Source organism: Clavelina lepadiformis, chromosome 5, assembly GCF_947623445.1.
Source record: "Clavelina lepadiformis chromosome 5, kaClaLepa1.1, whole genome shotgun sequence".
NCBI classification, from domain to species: domain Eukaryota; kingdom Metazoa; phylum Chordata; class Ascidiacea; order Aplousobranchia; family Clavelinidae; genus Clavelina; species Clavelina lepadiformis.
In genome coordinates this window covers 13,276,993-13,292,514 of record NC_135244.1, presented here as the reverse complement: position 1 = coordinate 13,292,514, position 15,522 = coordinate 13,276,993, and the positions used below count along the sequence as shown (strand labels likewise).

The window sequence follows — 15,522 nt, the reverse complement described above, 5'->3', positions numbered from 1 at the left end:
TTTTTAAAAAATGTTTTTTATTGCAAAAATCGTATATATAGGGCAAAGGTGGGCAAACTGCGGTCCGCCGACATATTTTTTGTGGTTCTTCTAGCTCAGCGGTTCCCGAACTTTTCAAAAAAATTTGCCTGGTGGACCCTTGCAATTATTTTGATATTTAGCGGCCCTATAAAAATCAAGGAATGCTATAGGAAAAATGCAAAAACCATATCAATGAAAGAAAAAGCAAAAACTATCAAATACGATAAGCGTTTAATGGGATGGGTGCACTTGTTTTGCTGCAATTAACTCATCAATGTTTGGTTTGGTTTTGGATAGCGCAACTCTCATGTCGTGTTCTACATCCAGTAGGTTTCGCTATCTGTTTTTCATATTGAGTAGAGTGGAAATAGTAATAATACAGCTATAATGTTGAAAAAATTTGCAAACTAAAGACTAATATAAATTAAGCATTACACCCAAGAAAGCTATATTATCGAATCACTATCATTGCTGTACATTCCGGACCCTCTGAAACAGTTTTAATGCTTTAAAGACTAATTCTCATTGCGGACCCTTTAAAACTGCTTTACTGACCCCAGTTTGGGAATGGCTGCTCTAGCTGATTAGTAATATCTAAAATTGACTACTAATTGTATAATATTATATACTATATTATAATAACCAAATTGACAAACACTACTGATTTTGCGGTTAGCTGGTGTTTGTAGTTTTCCGCAAGTGACTTTTTCATTGAGCAAGTTTGCCTACCCCTGATATAGGGTTTTATAAGAGAGACAATGTTAAGACCTATACAATTGGGCCTACTGCAAAACTGCTAATATAGGCCTATAAGAAATACGGCAGCATACGGTAGCATATTATGCACTTGAACATATAATAATGCAGTCGCTAGTTGGCTGAGTTATGAAGAACCACACGTAACGTATAAGAATGTAATTGAAGTAAGTTATTGCAATAACAATGCTTTAGGGCATCCATGCTTGACAGGTTTTGTTTCCCGCACAGCACCTTAAAAGGTTCGCCATGCTGGAAAAAGAAAGATATTAAACTTGCTCACTTTTCAACAAGTTTTTTTTGAAAATTCCACCATCGCAATAGGCTTTTGAATTTTTGGCCTTTAATCTGAATGGCAATTTTCATGAAAATTTCCTTGTAATTTAGAATGGCATTATCATGGAGATACAAGCAAATGTATAACAACTGGTAGAAGAATGGCGGAATTTCATCAATGAAATCACATCTAATGAAACAAGATCAGTCAGTCACAAGATAAAGAAAATACAAACATCAGAAGTTTTAAAAGCCTTATCGAATCCCGGAACTAAACGTGTGTTTAAATACTACTCAACATTAACCGGTTACGAAACAATCAGGAGAAATACCTTTTACCTTGGCATATTTATCATGACAGATAAACCACGGAGATACAGCCTCACAGCAGCAATAAGTATTGCGAACAGCACTTGTGCAGGGCGTCATAAATAACGCGTAGATTGCTTGGTGCAATTGGAAGACGTCGAAGGTTGCTCTTGGGTTTTCCTGAATGATTTTCTCTTTAGGCTGGTTGTTAAACGTTATTTAGAGACACCCACTACCAACCGCTACGTTACGAATAGAAAGAAAGTTAAATCTTTTTTGAAATTGATACAAAGCAAAGTGTGACGCCGACATGCACAACTTCGTTTGATAGCCCACATTTATTTTAAACCGCCGATCTCAATCAGTTGATTCAGTAATAATTCGTACCCTACTCACAGCACGTTTAACACCACATAATATGTCGTCATCGCTCTAGCAGGTAAGGGTTAACGAGCTAAATTTGTGATAATCTTCGTGATATTGAAATAAAAGAGCTCTAATTTTTAGTTGGGTCGATTACGGGAAACTTTCTGCTATCAAAGTACAGTTTAATCGATGACACGGCATAAAATCATTGGTTGAATTGTATTTTATGATGAGCAATGCTACTGTATGACGTTCAAGTGTTCGAACAAAACCAAAACGACCTTATTTATAACAAATACTGTTTTAGCTTAACCCGGGGGCGAAACAAAGGACAGGTATGGGGTTACAACGTTGATTTGCCACGAGTGTGCTGTCGAGATGTCACCAATTCAGAGGTTATCAATGGAGTGCCGGGGGTAAAAGTGCAAACAAGATAATGAAAAGTGCAACAAACAAATCACAGCTACGACTATAGTATAAGCTTATTTAGGCGCGAACTGAAGTAAAAATAATGATGTAATGAAAGTGAAGCACATTTCAGACTAAACATGAAAAAATGGATTGCGTTAAACCTGCAAAATGATTGAAAAGGAAGATAAGATATAAGAGAAATGCATCCACACAATCAAGCATAACAGAATTCACCAAAGCAAACTTTTACAATACATTTGTAGTCTTTTCTATATCTAACTTGATTTATACAAAGAAACAGAATAAGTGACGTACGAAAAACTGATTTCACCAAACAACACAAATTGCCACAAACTTACACCTACATACAGCGACATATTCTAGTTTTGCGTTTAGGATCGACACAAATCTAATAATGGATCTACGATAAGTAAAACAATACACGAGAGAAAAACGGGATTGTTTAACGAGCGAGGATCAGCAATCGAAGTTTTCTCCGGTAAATGACAGGAAAATTAATGCTGCATCTCGAACAATATAAAAGCAGAACGGAAAAACGTTATGTTGAAGAAAGAAAACTTTTACTTATGTAATTCCGTCCACTCATGAAAAATTCATGGTCGCGATGAAAGCAAATGGTATTTTGCTGTCGTAATCGAGGACCGCGAAAACCTGAAAATATTTAATGCAGGGCACTCTCAGAAATAAAACCTTACATTTATGACAGCACAATGGATTGCTGACAGCAACGAAAAATAACAGTTAAAAGCTTTGGAAAAACATCGCGTTACATAAAAAGAAATGAGACCACTAAAAGCTATTATTCAAACTAATCCAATTAAAACCGTTTTCATCTTACCTCGCTGGAACATTGTGAAAGGATTTGAGGCCGGGGCGTTCCACTGGGTTAGTGGGTTCAGTTAGAGGTCGTCGATACAACTGACTGGTTTGGTACCTTTCATGGGCGGGTCGAAGTTGTCCGGGTACGTCGGCCTTAACCACGTGGTCGCTTACGTCATTCGCAAATTGATAGACGATCAAAAGACAGTCCTTGCAAAGATGAACTACTCGGCGGCAGCAATTTAACTCTACCAGTGTGACAGTGTCGGTGCTTTTGCTAAGAATTGTCTCCCAGGAATTGCTTTAGAAAAACAAAGCCTTCTTTAAAAACATGTTTTCATGGGATAAAACAAATTAGAAAAAAAGTGTTTAAGGGTAAAAACGTAGTTTTTATAGAAAAGTTTGTTAATAAAAACTAGCGGGAATGATGAATCGGTTTTCAAGTTAGTGACGAAAAATCCCGCACGTGACCGGCGGTTTACGGTGATTCACGCTGATCTAATACAAATTAAGACATTACCATCCCATCTGACTTATCGCCATGATCGCAAATCAAAGAACGAGTCATAGTAGCGAATCAAACACACTAACAACTTAATTTGTTTTCGGTTAATTAGTGGTTAGATTAACCTAACAAATAAACACACTAAAAGACCAATTTATATGTACCTGGAGGTTGTGAAGCAACTCCACAAGCCTTGTCCGTGGCTCCAATGTAATCTGTTGAACACTCGATTGAAAAGACGAGTGAGTCGGAGCGAGTCTGTGTTAGAGCTGCGCCAAATCTTCTGCATCACGATGCGGACGCTATTCCTCACGATGTCAATCACCTGAAACGAAGATTTAACCACGTGATCTTTAACAGCTTGCCAAATTGATTTGATAATTTTAGCATTTTTTGGGGAGCACAAAGTTGTATCAATCATACAAAAAATATTTGAAAACAAACCCATTATTAAATAAAATTATTGAACAAATTAGTTATTATTGCAACCTTCTGGCGCTTTGTTGAATCAAGCTTTACAAGCCAGTAAGATGCCACACGTGGTTTGTGATATTTCCAGTTCTTCATGATCTATGAAGAAATAAAAACAAAAAGACTAGATAGATATTTAAAAAGACAAAAACGGAATATTATCTAAACAAGAAAATGACGCAAGAACCAAAATTCGACCTTAAGATTATTATTAGATGTGGGTTATATAACGGTTAAATATAAACGGGGGTTGACTTAAGCAAAATTGCGGTCGCGTGGAGGTCAACATTTTCTCTTAACCAAAACACACTATGAAATCCACAACGAGGCATAGACTTAGAATTCTCAACAAAGAACAAAGCTGTGAAATGAAGCATGTGAAATGTCCAAATCGTATTAACGAGGATGCTGACATATTGACCCCACCTTGTCAGACTAAGACATAGATTAGCAGCACCACAAGAACAAACGTCAAAATACTTTCAAAGACATTTTAGGAAGTAATTTAATTTTTTTTTTGTTTCCACGTAGGTAAGCATCAACTCATTCAGTTCGTCATCGAGTTTCAGCAATTTTAAATGGATATGTAAACAAAAAAGTTTTTGTGTTAGGCTCTTGCTCAGCCAAATAGGGCTACTTGCAAAAAAGTTTCTCGCTCACGACCAAGTGTCTGACGCATTACTACACGCACGAGTAGTTTTAGCAAAAAGTATGACGGAGGTGCAATTCTCCATAACCGTACGTCTTAGGACGCTTACGTAATTGACGTACTGATATTATCGTAAATCGTCTGCAAAACCGTGCTTACGTTATCCAAAGTGTTGTCGGCTTCTACGTCAGATTTCCCTGGGAATTTTATCCGAGTTTTCTGCAGAGCAAGTAAAGTTTGTTCGGTTCTTTCTATTTCGCGTTCCTGAGATAGTAATTTTACAGGACGTGGTTCCGGAATGACCAGTCTTGACAGATACTTGTTTGGTGAATGCAGCCTATGAACGCCAGCTGTTATAGCACTAGGCGCTCGGACATTGCGTGTTTTACTTCCACGCACAGGAGCTGTTTGGAGTCGGGTTTCAGGTAAGGGAAGCTTGTACCTGTAAAAGTGAGTAACTGCATATAAAAACTTCAACAATTTTTTATAATGTTGTTCTTAGATTGTTACTACAGTATAATATATAATTCGCATTACAAAGTAAGCAACAAAGACTAATTAATTATTAATATCAAGTGTCGCTACCGCAGGAATGTCTTCTCCCGGGAATGTTTTCTTTGCAGAAAACCATTTATCATTACAGTAGGCCTACTAGCATAAAAAGCTAAATAGATTGATGTGAAAAGGCGTCATAATGCTCACAAACATCACTGTAACAAATTTTCGAAATAGTTAAAAAAATATGAAGTGACACAGTTCGAGTTTCGAAAATCAATATCTTTACGTAACTCGAAGTATTTATTTTTAGGAAATTGACAAGATTGTGGCAAAATAAAATAAACGAATGACTGACGATAGTGATTAACTGAATTAAATCAACGGATAAACTTACAAGATATCATGCTCGCTTATGATTAATAGAGATACAAAACACACCTCTATTCGTCTGTCAAGAAAAATTCAGATGCTTAATCAGCCGGTTATTTCAATTCGCGCGAGTTATGCAGACGATTCGTCACAACGAAAAGTCGATGCAAAACAAGGAAGTGAAAAATTCCGAGCAAAGCCGCTCATAAAAAAAACCTATGTTAAATCATGAAGACAACATAAACATTTCTATGATTCATAACATGAGCAGTTTACCGGTATATTATATTTCCATTGTTTTGTCTCCGTTTGTAACCCGGAAATTCTGCGAATGCTTATCATTGAAAGGTGACATAGACACTAGATAGTACATGGGCATGGAGCCGATGTCACCGTTATGATGTTGCCACGTTATAAGCCACTGGCCCGTTAGATTCGTAGAAAGCGTGCGCCCAAGATTGCACCGGCACAGGGACGACCGCAGTACTCTACTGCCCTCTTCCTGTTACGTTTTATTACGTCACCATCTTAATTTAAGAAAACGCTCTAAATTAGCACAGCATTAGTCAATTACATCGTTTTCTTTGAATAAATGGAATATGACGTATATTTTTATCTCTTAGTTTAATTCAATACAACACACCTACTGTAATGCAACTGTAAATTTTTGTTCCAATCCTTGATTATGTTCTAATTGGTCTAAACTCTTAACTGTTAAAGCGATTAAAGCGCCTGTTAGAATAAATTCGTTAAATTGATGTTGCCACAATTATCCTTTAAAAATCCATCATCAACTCAGACAGTCCATTCTTACATTGCAAGTGAAGAAGAAGTTAAGGTTTCTTCTATGTCCATCTTCTTTTCCAAAGATTTTTTCCTCTGAATGCGTGGAGACTTCCTATGAATTGCATTTGTGGATGGCTTCAAAGCATCCTGCCTACTTCTACTTCGTGCAGAAGAAATGTTCTTATGTAGATGTAGAAATTCATCTTCGTCATCCTATCAGGCAAAATAGTTTAACATGAAAATACCGACAATATTTTAAAGTGACAAAACTTTCATCAAACCTCTGAGGAGGAGTGAGACGAAGAAGAGGTATCAAAATATGAACGCTGCTGATGCTTCGATGACCCGGATCTAGATGGAGGAAGAGTAGGCATGCTTGACAGAGATTTTGAGGATTTCGGGATTAGTCCTTCCTCAATTTCACATTGCTCGATTAGATCGATCAACATATCTTCCTGCAATGTTTAAAAGTGATACTCAATCACCTAATGTTGGAAAGGACAAAACATGTCACATGTAGTGCAATAAAATCACAAGCAATAACAAGATTCAATCAAGTGTTACAACTTAATCTTCGCTTAAAAAAGTAAAATAACCAATTCCAAAGCCAAAAATGGCTGTACTAAACACTAGTAACAGTGTTTTAAATCGCATCTATGTTAACTATGTCTCCAATCTATAATGTTTTAATAAACAATTGAATACCTACCTTAATCCAAACTTTGGAATAATCCCATTCCGTATTTAGATACTAGAATTTTTTGGTGGTTTCTTTAAAATTATATTTAATGCCAATGCCCTAACCAACCCAAACTCACAAATTTATCCAAAAAGTCAAAATTATTGAGAAGTTTTAAATTTTGCACTGCATGTCTTGTATAGTCGATGTATTTCGATGTAAATACAATTATTTATTTCCAAACAATCACGCGATAATATTGACAAACAGATGACGTTATACTCACATTCTCTGGCCGGTAGTGCTCGTTTCTTTGTAACGGGGCACACTGCGTCTGAAACATCTTGAATGCCGTGGCAATTAAGTTGGAATACCTAAAAATAATTGAAAATTATAACAACTTTTTTGTTGACAAGTAACAAACTTCAAGTTGTCAACTACAACAATACAATATATCAACTACAACAGAACATAAAAAAATCTACAGTTATTCGATAAGTTACCTTTCAGAATGCTTCTTATCATGACAGGGATAGATTCTTTTATAACCACGCATGTTTGCATCTTCAAATTCTTCCCTGGCAGCTTCCTTTCGAAGCCAAGCAAGTTTTGTTTTCTGTTAACAAAAAGGTCATTCCAAGTATGATTTGTAAAGGAAAGGATAATAGTTCTTTTAGTTGCAAGATATGGTGTCAAACTATTTATCCTTGAATTAAGGAAAAGTCTTTGCATGAATTAAACTCGGTGATTACCCAAAACCAGTGGAAACCCATTTATCAAGCTTGGACAAAAACCGTCAACATGAAATTAGAACAGCCAAGACATTTTAACAAAGTATAGTAGTAGAAGTTTAGTATATCTTGGAAACAAAATGTCTAATATAATGTTACGAATCAATTAAGATAAACAAAATGTTTTCAGTCGTGGTTAATTCAAATTTTAGCTAATCTAAACATTTTGCACTAATCAAATAGAAAATATGGTGGATACTTTAATCTTGGTGCTAGAATGTTCACAAACCCAAATATTTGAAATGTTTAGCAACAAGATAAATAACAGCTGAACAATCAAACTATCCTTAAAAGGTAACATAAATTAAGACAATGGGTGGAATATAAACGCTTGTTATAAACAACTCTTTGAACTTCTCCGCCAAACGTATTTTCCACAACGAATATGCTTCGTTGTATAAGCAATAAAACAAGATGATGTTTAACTTTTTACCAATTGCTCCTTTCTTTGAGAAACAAGAGCTTTGCGTTGTTCAGTAGCAGACAAGTTGTCAGGAGTTAAGCGACTCTTAGAATGCATGAACAATCTTTTTTGTGTGATGGATTTCTGTTGGGCAAGGTTTCGTCTTTTATCGCTAGCTCTAAAATTAGACAAATAAACAGCATTAGTTTAGTGCTTCTTTAAGAATAGTACCCTTATCATCCATATGTGCTGGGATTGTACTGTGGTAGTGTGAGTATATTTTGCGTATTACTGGCTATGGCTAGCAAAAATTCCACATTAAATTTGGTTGGTTAGCAATTGTTGTGTAAAGCTGTTTTTTCAATGATTTCGTTTACAAAAAGCATGGCTTGGGATTGCTGGAGCAGTTGTAGTTGAGCAAGATTTCGCAGTGGTTTTAAGCATGTATTGCGCAGTGATGTTTGACTAAATTCTTCCACAAATATAAAAAACGATTTTACAACGCTTTGAAATAACTTTTCTTTGGGACTCTAGTCAAGTCAACCAAAATTTTCACGTTAATATGAGTCAAGTCGAGTCTTTTAAGCACTAATACACAAGTCAAGTTGTTCTAAAAACCTGACTCGATACAGATACGAGTCAAATCATTGACACGAGTCTTTCCACCTCGGCTCTAGTACTAAATAATAATGCAAACACTCGGGTTAAAAAAATATTTGCTTGCTATCTCTGACAAGTCAGAGATAGCCAGCAGAAATTATTACGAAAATTTTAATTATAGAAACTACACCATTACCAAAGTACAAAGTGTTGATACCTGATGTTAATTAAATTCAATGCGTCATGAAGAACTCCACCTTTAATATCTTGATCAATTTTTTCATCACCCCCAAAACTGGGTGCCCTGAATTGTATATTTAGCAAATATTTAGAAATGAACGTTAACCACTTCACAACCAACATAAAATCAGAACTTAAAACATGGTACCGGTAATACCTTACCTGTTTACTTCAAGAAGCCACGGCTTTAATTTTTTATCCAAAAATATATCAAAGCCAAGAACTATAAAAAACAGCTTTATATTTTTTGTGCCATAAGTTTGAGCCAATTACAAAACAAAGTACAAGGTACACGATTTTCAGGTCGAACATTATAACTTAACTTACCTTCAAAGCAAACACTTGCGGAATGTGGTGACTGTCCTGGTCTGCACATTCGATATGAGTGAAGTAGATGTGGACTGGCCACTATCACAGTTTTCACAACCAAGTCCTTTAACAAAAATGGCACATGGTACAGCTTTAGTTATTGATTAATTGACCAGTAAACGAGTGAAATATTTTTATACTATCGTATAATTTTACTTCATTAGATTTAGATTTTAACTCACAGAAATATTTTGCCACAATGTATTTGTGTCATAGCCAGCATGTTTCAGATGATGCAAAAGCGACTTGATGCTCCTTTTGCTTCCACGATCAAAATCAGAATGTCGCTCAAACTTATCATTCTGTTTGTTTACAGAATAGTTGGTAAGGTGCATGTAGACCTGATCCTGTATATCAAGAGAAAAAAGAGATTTACTTTAAATATATTCCCAAATAATATCCTTGCGTATGACCATAATGGTTTTTATGTATTTAGCAAAGTTTTACAACAGCTTAACATATTTGTGAATGCATGCAACATTGTCTGCTTATGAATAGAACTACCAGTGGATAGAGAACAGGTTTTATTACCACGTTGTGCTCAGATGGCTTGGCATACTTTTCAGTGCTTAATCTAACTAGCCCATCTTGGTATAAAAATATCCTTAGAGGATCGCAGCTTGTAATCAAAACATATAAACGTAAATCCATTTTATATCCATCAAGAAGCAATGGTTTATCAAGGTATTCTTGCACAATGGTGTGTTCGGAAGGTTGAATCTTTTCTGCATTTCTGAACAGCTGAATACTGAATGTGAAACAATAATATTAAAATACATATTAGGCATGCGACAAATAGAATAAGATTTAAATTTATGAAATAAAACTATTGTTAAGTGGTTTTGATTCTTTTGTTAATATGAATCAATCTAAATCTGTTAAACTTGGTTATTTTGCTTGACCTGGTCCAAAAAAAGGACCAGAAGTCATACTAAAAACGTCTCCTTACTGAAGATTCAAATTCACACAAAAATTAATCAAATAGCTTTTGCTTAAACAAAATTGTTCGTTGTAGCTATTCCAGCATCTTTAAAATCAATCTTACAAACAACAACTTAAACATTTTTTCCTTTACTTCACGCAAAATAAACGAGAATGGCTGATAAATGTGCACAGCATTTAGTTTCATATTTGATGAGGCAGGTTCCTAGGACATTTCCTAGTATAATATGCAACAATTACTACACTGATAGACAATACATTCAATATTACAAACTTTTTACCCATTTCCCATTGCTCCATTGGCAGGTTTTTGAATAAAAGTTGAGGCCTTCTTGCCAGCATTCTTAGCATCCTTGGCATGAAGCAGAAGTAAGTTATATTCTGATGGCATGTTCCAGGTCCGAGGAGTGAAGTTAAATTCATCCGGTCGAGCTCGCTTCATTCTTCACCAACAAAATTGAAAGAATTTCAATAAAATGAACATTTAATTTCCACAGCTAAACAAATTTATCTTAAAACACTCTTGGTAACTACGAAATTTTTTATTCACTAACAGAAAAAGTACATATGTCAAAAATAGTTTGGGACAAAAGTTATTGTAACCTTTACCTACGTACGACGACTAATTCATTTCTTTGATTGTCACATTAATGCAGGAATACATATTATATATTCACATTTACCTTTTTTACATTACATTACTAGCACAAGTATCACCAAGATTTTTGTGAATAAAAAACATTATTGTTTGTAAATAGCAATTAACAACTATGGTAAATTATCCATAGATTATATTACAGATAATAATCTAACATTGGAAATTAGTGATTGCATAGCAGATGAACAACCACCAGTTTTTGACAGGTGCCAAGCTAAAAAAAATCAGCTAAATTTTAACTCAACTAATTTCAAGAAAATATATATTTTTTCTTGCATATCTCACACTTTCAAAGAATGAGCTTAGATTCAAATAGCTTCATATCTATAATTATTTTTAAAACCAGCGCAACTAAGAAAATTTTGAGGTCCTTAAACAGAAGGGAGTCTTTTCATCAAAGCTCTTATGAAATTTTATTCAACTTTATGCAAAATCCTAAATTTGGTTTTGTTCATGTTGCTTATATTGCGCACCCTTGTTTGATTTATGAGCCCCAAAAATCCATGGGCCTGGGTGCACTGCATAAGTAACTCCCTCTCTCAGTGGACCAGTACCTCGGCATTGCATAACTAATCATTCACATTTGAAAGTGTGGATGTTTAGAGAATTAAGATATTCCTAAGAACATGAACTATTATTGTGTCATAAGTAGGTGCTCTTGTCTATTTAATTAACTTGCATGTTATAGATCTGAGCTTCCATTGTGCTCACCAAAAACAAGAAGTGGCCAGTGTTGTATTGAATTACAGTAATTGCTTTAAAATGGAGTTATCCAGAGGATTTTTGATGTATGCTGGTGATGATGTTATTTTGTAATTGCTATCAGAATAATTATAATGAGGCTCCTTATCCAAGAACCAACAAAAAAAACTGTTAAATTCTCATAAAACTAGTTTCTCGATCCTGTCGTCCTACAATCTTGGTGTGATAAACAAAGCAACTGAGAAAATATAGTCAATCTTTTTCTATACCCAATGTATGATTGTCCATGGGGATATAAAGAGTTTAACATAACTTTTGAAAAACTTAGCTATCTGTCGCTCTGATGTGTCATAATCATCAATCTTCTTGTGCAGTCATTCATGTACCAACAGACTTGGAGTCAATCATGGATGAGACAACTTTCCATTTAACACAATCTGAGGCTAAATTTCAGCATTTCCAGTAGACAGACCCAGTTTCTCTAGCTCTTTGACCACTTACTTGAACAGATTTGGGTTTGGTGGCAACAATAAATTTCATCTTTGCAGCACCTCAGCATAATTAACATCTTGGGCATTTCAAGATGGACTTTGCTGTTTTTTTCCACTATATTGAATGTTTGCATGTATGTTTTGGTTCTACAGTAGAATTGTAATTCGTCATCGTTTAATTCGTCAGTTCACCTTATTCGTCACATTTTTATTGGTCCTGGCAGAATTCCTATCTTTTTTGTACACTCCAGTTTGTTTAATTCGTTATCGTCTAATTCGCTCAGTTCATCACCTCTTTATATCCCTAAGAAACATTTTGTTCGGCTAATTCATCATTTGCAGATTCGATTCATGCGTTCCAGTGTTATTCACAGCTTTGTTAGTTACTGCAACATGGATTAATTCACTAGCATCATTAGTTAGATCAACAAGCTTGCAATCCCAAACAAACAAAGGGTCATTATAGGATCAATAGTCATTATCGGATAAATACAAGGACGAAGTGTGAGAAACGTTCTAAATTCCCACTGTGATTTGCGTTTTGTGTGACAGCATTGTATTCAACAATAAACGTCACACACTGCTTTAACAGCAAATAAATGCTCCATGTAAACGAGTCGTTATACAGTAGTTTTGACCTGTTTGCATAATTCGTCAGTTCGCCTAATTCGTCATTTTTTTCTAATCCCCTTGAGGTGACGAATTAGGCGAATTCTACTATATTATGCTACAACAAGGTTAGAACCATCGTTTGTTCCTTACAGACAAAGAGTGGGGCACTTCCAGTCTGCGTCTTTGGGTTAAACTGTAGATAAGCCTGAGTTGGATGAGTAGGTAAAAATGAAGCATATGGTTAAACCATTTTATCAGCCATAGAAGCAACTAAAATTACACATGCTGAAATAGCTTGCAACACACCATGCTTTTTTACAACCTAAGTTTATGCTAAACTTTTCCTTTTCAAAAAAGAAATCATACAAAGCAATATAATCCAGGAATACATTCACAATCCAGGTTAACATGAAAACTAATTTCATTTTTTTAAAACTGACAGGAATTTAGATGTCAAAATACAAACAAGCTTTGGAAAGAAGTTATTTAATTTTGCACACTTACAAGTTTAATCAGAACGTGCAAAACTACAATGACAGAATTTCCAGGGAGACAACATCTCTCCTATCCCCCACTGACTATACAAACTATGAAATTCATAGCAAGTTATTTTTTGTAAAGTGTAAGCCCAGAAACTTGACAAGTTTCAGAAATCTCATAGTAAGTTCCCCAGTTCCAGTAAACTGCCTTTTAAAAGGAATGTGAACAACTAGCACAAACTTGAAATTTTTTTAACTCAACGTACTTCTGTCGACCCAGGACATAAGGCAGATAGTATGATGAAATTAACCGACAAAAACTTAAATTAACAAATCACCACAAAAGCAACTAAATTATTCCTAAGGCACAGTTTTAAGGGCATTTTCTGCCAGTTTACTAACTTTGGAGAACACAAAGTATTATAATCAGTCCCTGCAGCTTTGACTATATGTGCTTAAACTGCAAAAAGGTAATACGGTGCCAACATAAATTTTGAACTGCTAGAAACATCTTGGTATTGTATTATTGTATCTTAATTGCATATCGATATTTTATCATGACATATTCACCTTAGCAGATTTATAACATTTAAGGTAATATTTTGATAAAATTAAATCAGTTTGTATACCAATATGATAAAATATTACATACTTGGCCATATTTCGAGCAAGTAAATCTTTTCGACAAATTTCACCCATGCTTGGAAAGTGGTTGATGTGTTGATACTCTTTTAATGCTTGAAAACGTTCAAATGGTACAACTGAATCATGCCAGTGTAGGTATGCTGATACGGACTCAGCCGAATCTTCCTTTAAAAGTGCCATCCCATTTGCTTCTATGCTGGCTCTAACTGTATTAAAACATGTAAGACCAATAAGAACATGAAATCAAAAAATGAGAGCAATTACAAAGCCCTATTTTGCTCAAACAGTACCAAGGTCATATTTGCAATTAGCAGTGTTTGCAGTAATGCAGCTTTTTCTGCGCTTTTTCTTCACTCGTTCAGATGGCTGAAATTGATGATCCCCATCATGCAACTTCATACTTCGATAATATTTTTTTTACAAATTGTGATAAACCAAAAATGATTAAAATCTGTTGTCAAAGTTGATTATCACATTATGCTATCAACAACTGCACCATGGCTACAGATTTACTCTGAGATAAATCATAAAATATCTCAATCAATTAAGTATCAGACTTCAGATGTTATGATAAATGATAGTAGCAACCAAAAAGTTTAAACTAAAGATACAGTATATATTCAGTAATATCAGAACAGAAAACTCATAAACTTCTGTAAAAGCTCATAAGGAAAGGAACATTATGTTTACCCATGTGCAATGTGCATGATAATGTTTATTTTGTGCTTTTTCAGAAAGATAGCTGTGCATTGTGTAAATTTTATTCATTGCATTCACATTACGGTTTACGAGCATTATTTATTTAACATGCATTATGTAAATATAATAGAGATACTTTTTCACCGAAAATAGGTCAAACAGCTCGTTGTTAAAAATAGGTGGTTAGGTTAGGAGAACAGACCCTTTCCGAGTTACTGTCTGAGTGGCAAAATTTTTTCAATCGCCTATATTTAATGGAAATTGTTGACCCACTTCATTTTTTTTAAAACAAGCAAGTTTCAAGCATCAGTTTGTAAAGATTTAATTCAGGTTAGTACCATAGGAATTTCTTTACTCAGTAAAAAAAAAAATATGAAAGTGTTGCCTAGTTTTTAGGTTTTATTTTTAGCTTTTACGCACTGGACTTGTGTGATTTGACGTTATGGTGCATGATCAGCGTAGTATGAGACGTAAAATACGTAAGAGTTTTTGTGATATTGGCTGCACATGTAAAAGTAGTAATTATTTTTGTATTTACTGCTGGCCTATTATTGTAAAATTCTCTTTAAATTTAAGGAAAAGTAGGTTTCTGTTATGTGCAGTTAATATCACGTAAACTGTAATGCATTTTACGTCACATGCTTTGCTGATTTCATACCTTGACGTCATGTCAAACAAGTTCAATGTACAAGTTTCGAAGCGCTGTACAATAAAAGCAAGGCAATCTTTACTGTAAAAAGAAGTTCATATACTGTTCACTGCAGTGTAATCTTTATAATCCAATACTCAAAATGCATGCAGTGTTAAAAAGAAAGAAAGTGGGTCGATAATTTCCATTGTTAAGTATAAAGCAGGGGTGGCCAAACTGCAACTCTTTAGGCCTTCATATGTAGCTCTTTGAACCTGTGAAAAATTATAATAGTAGGTTTTCCTTTTTCCTGGAATTTAAATCTAT

At 34.8% G+C, this 15,522-nt stretch overlaps 1 protein-coding gene across 1 annotated transcript; it reads right to left on the bottom strand.

Annotated features, from left to right (window-relative positions):
• Positions 1–1,938: 1,938 nt before the first annotated feature.
• On the bottom strand, positions 1,939–14,603 carry LOC143459879 (tubulin polyglutamylase TTLL7-like). The gene is made up of 18 exons (XM_076957188.1): positions 14,159–14,603; positions 13,876–14,074; positions 10,563–10,724; positions 9,871–10,087; positions 9,522–9,686; positions 9,298–9,403; positions 9,133–9,193; positions 8,948–9,034; positions 8,161–8,308; positions 7,440–7,552; positions 7,223–7,310; positions 6,539–6,712; positions 6,286–6,470; positions 4,764–5,046; positions 3,974–4,054; positions 3,649–3,809; positions 2,999–3,280; positions 1,939–2,811 (listed from the first exon to the last, which is right to left on the bottom strand). The coding sequence occupies exons 1-18, from the start codon at positions 14,265–14,267 to the stop codon at positions 2,754–2,756; spliced, it is 2,679 nt and encodes an 892-aa protein (XP_076813303.1). The 5' UTR covers positions 14,268–14,603; the 3' UTR covers positions 1,939–2,753.
• Between the last annotated feature and the right edge of the window lie 919 nt (positions 14,604–15,522).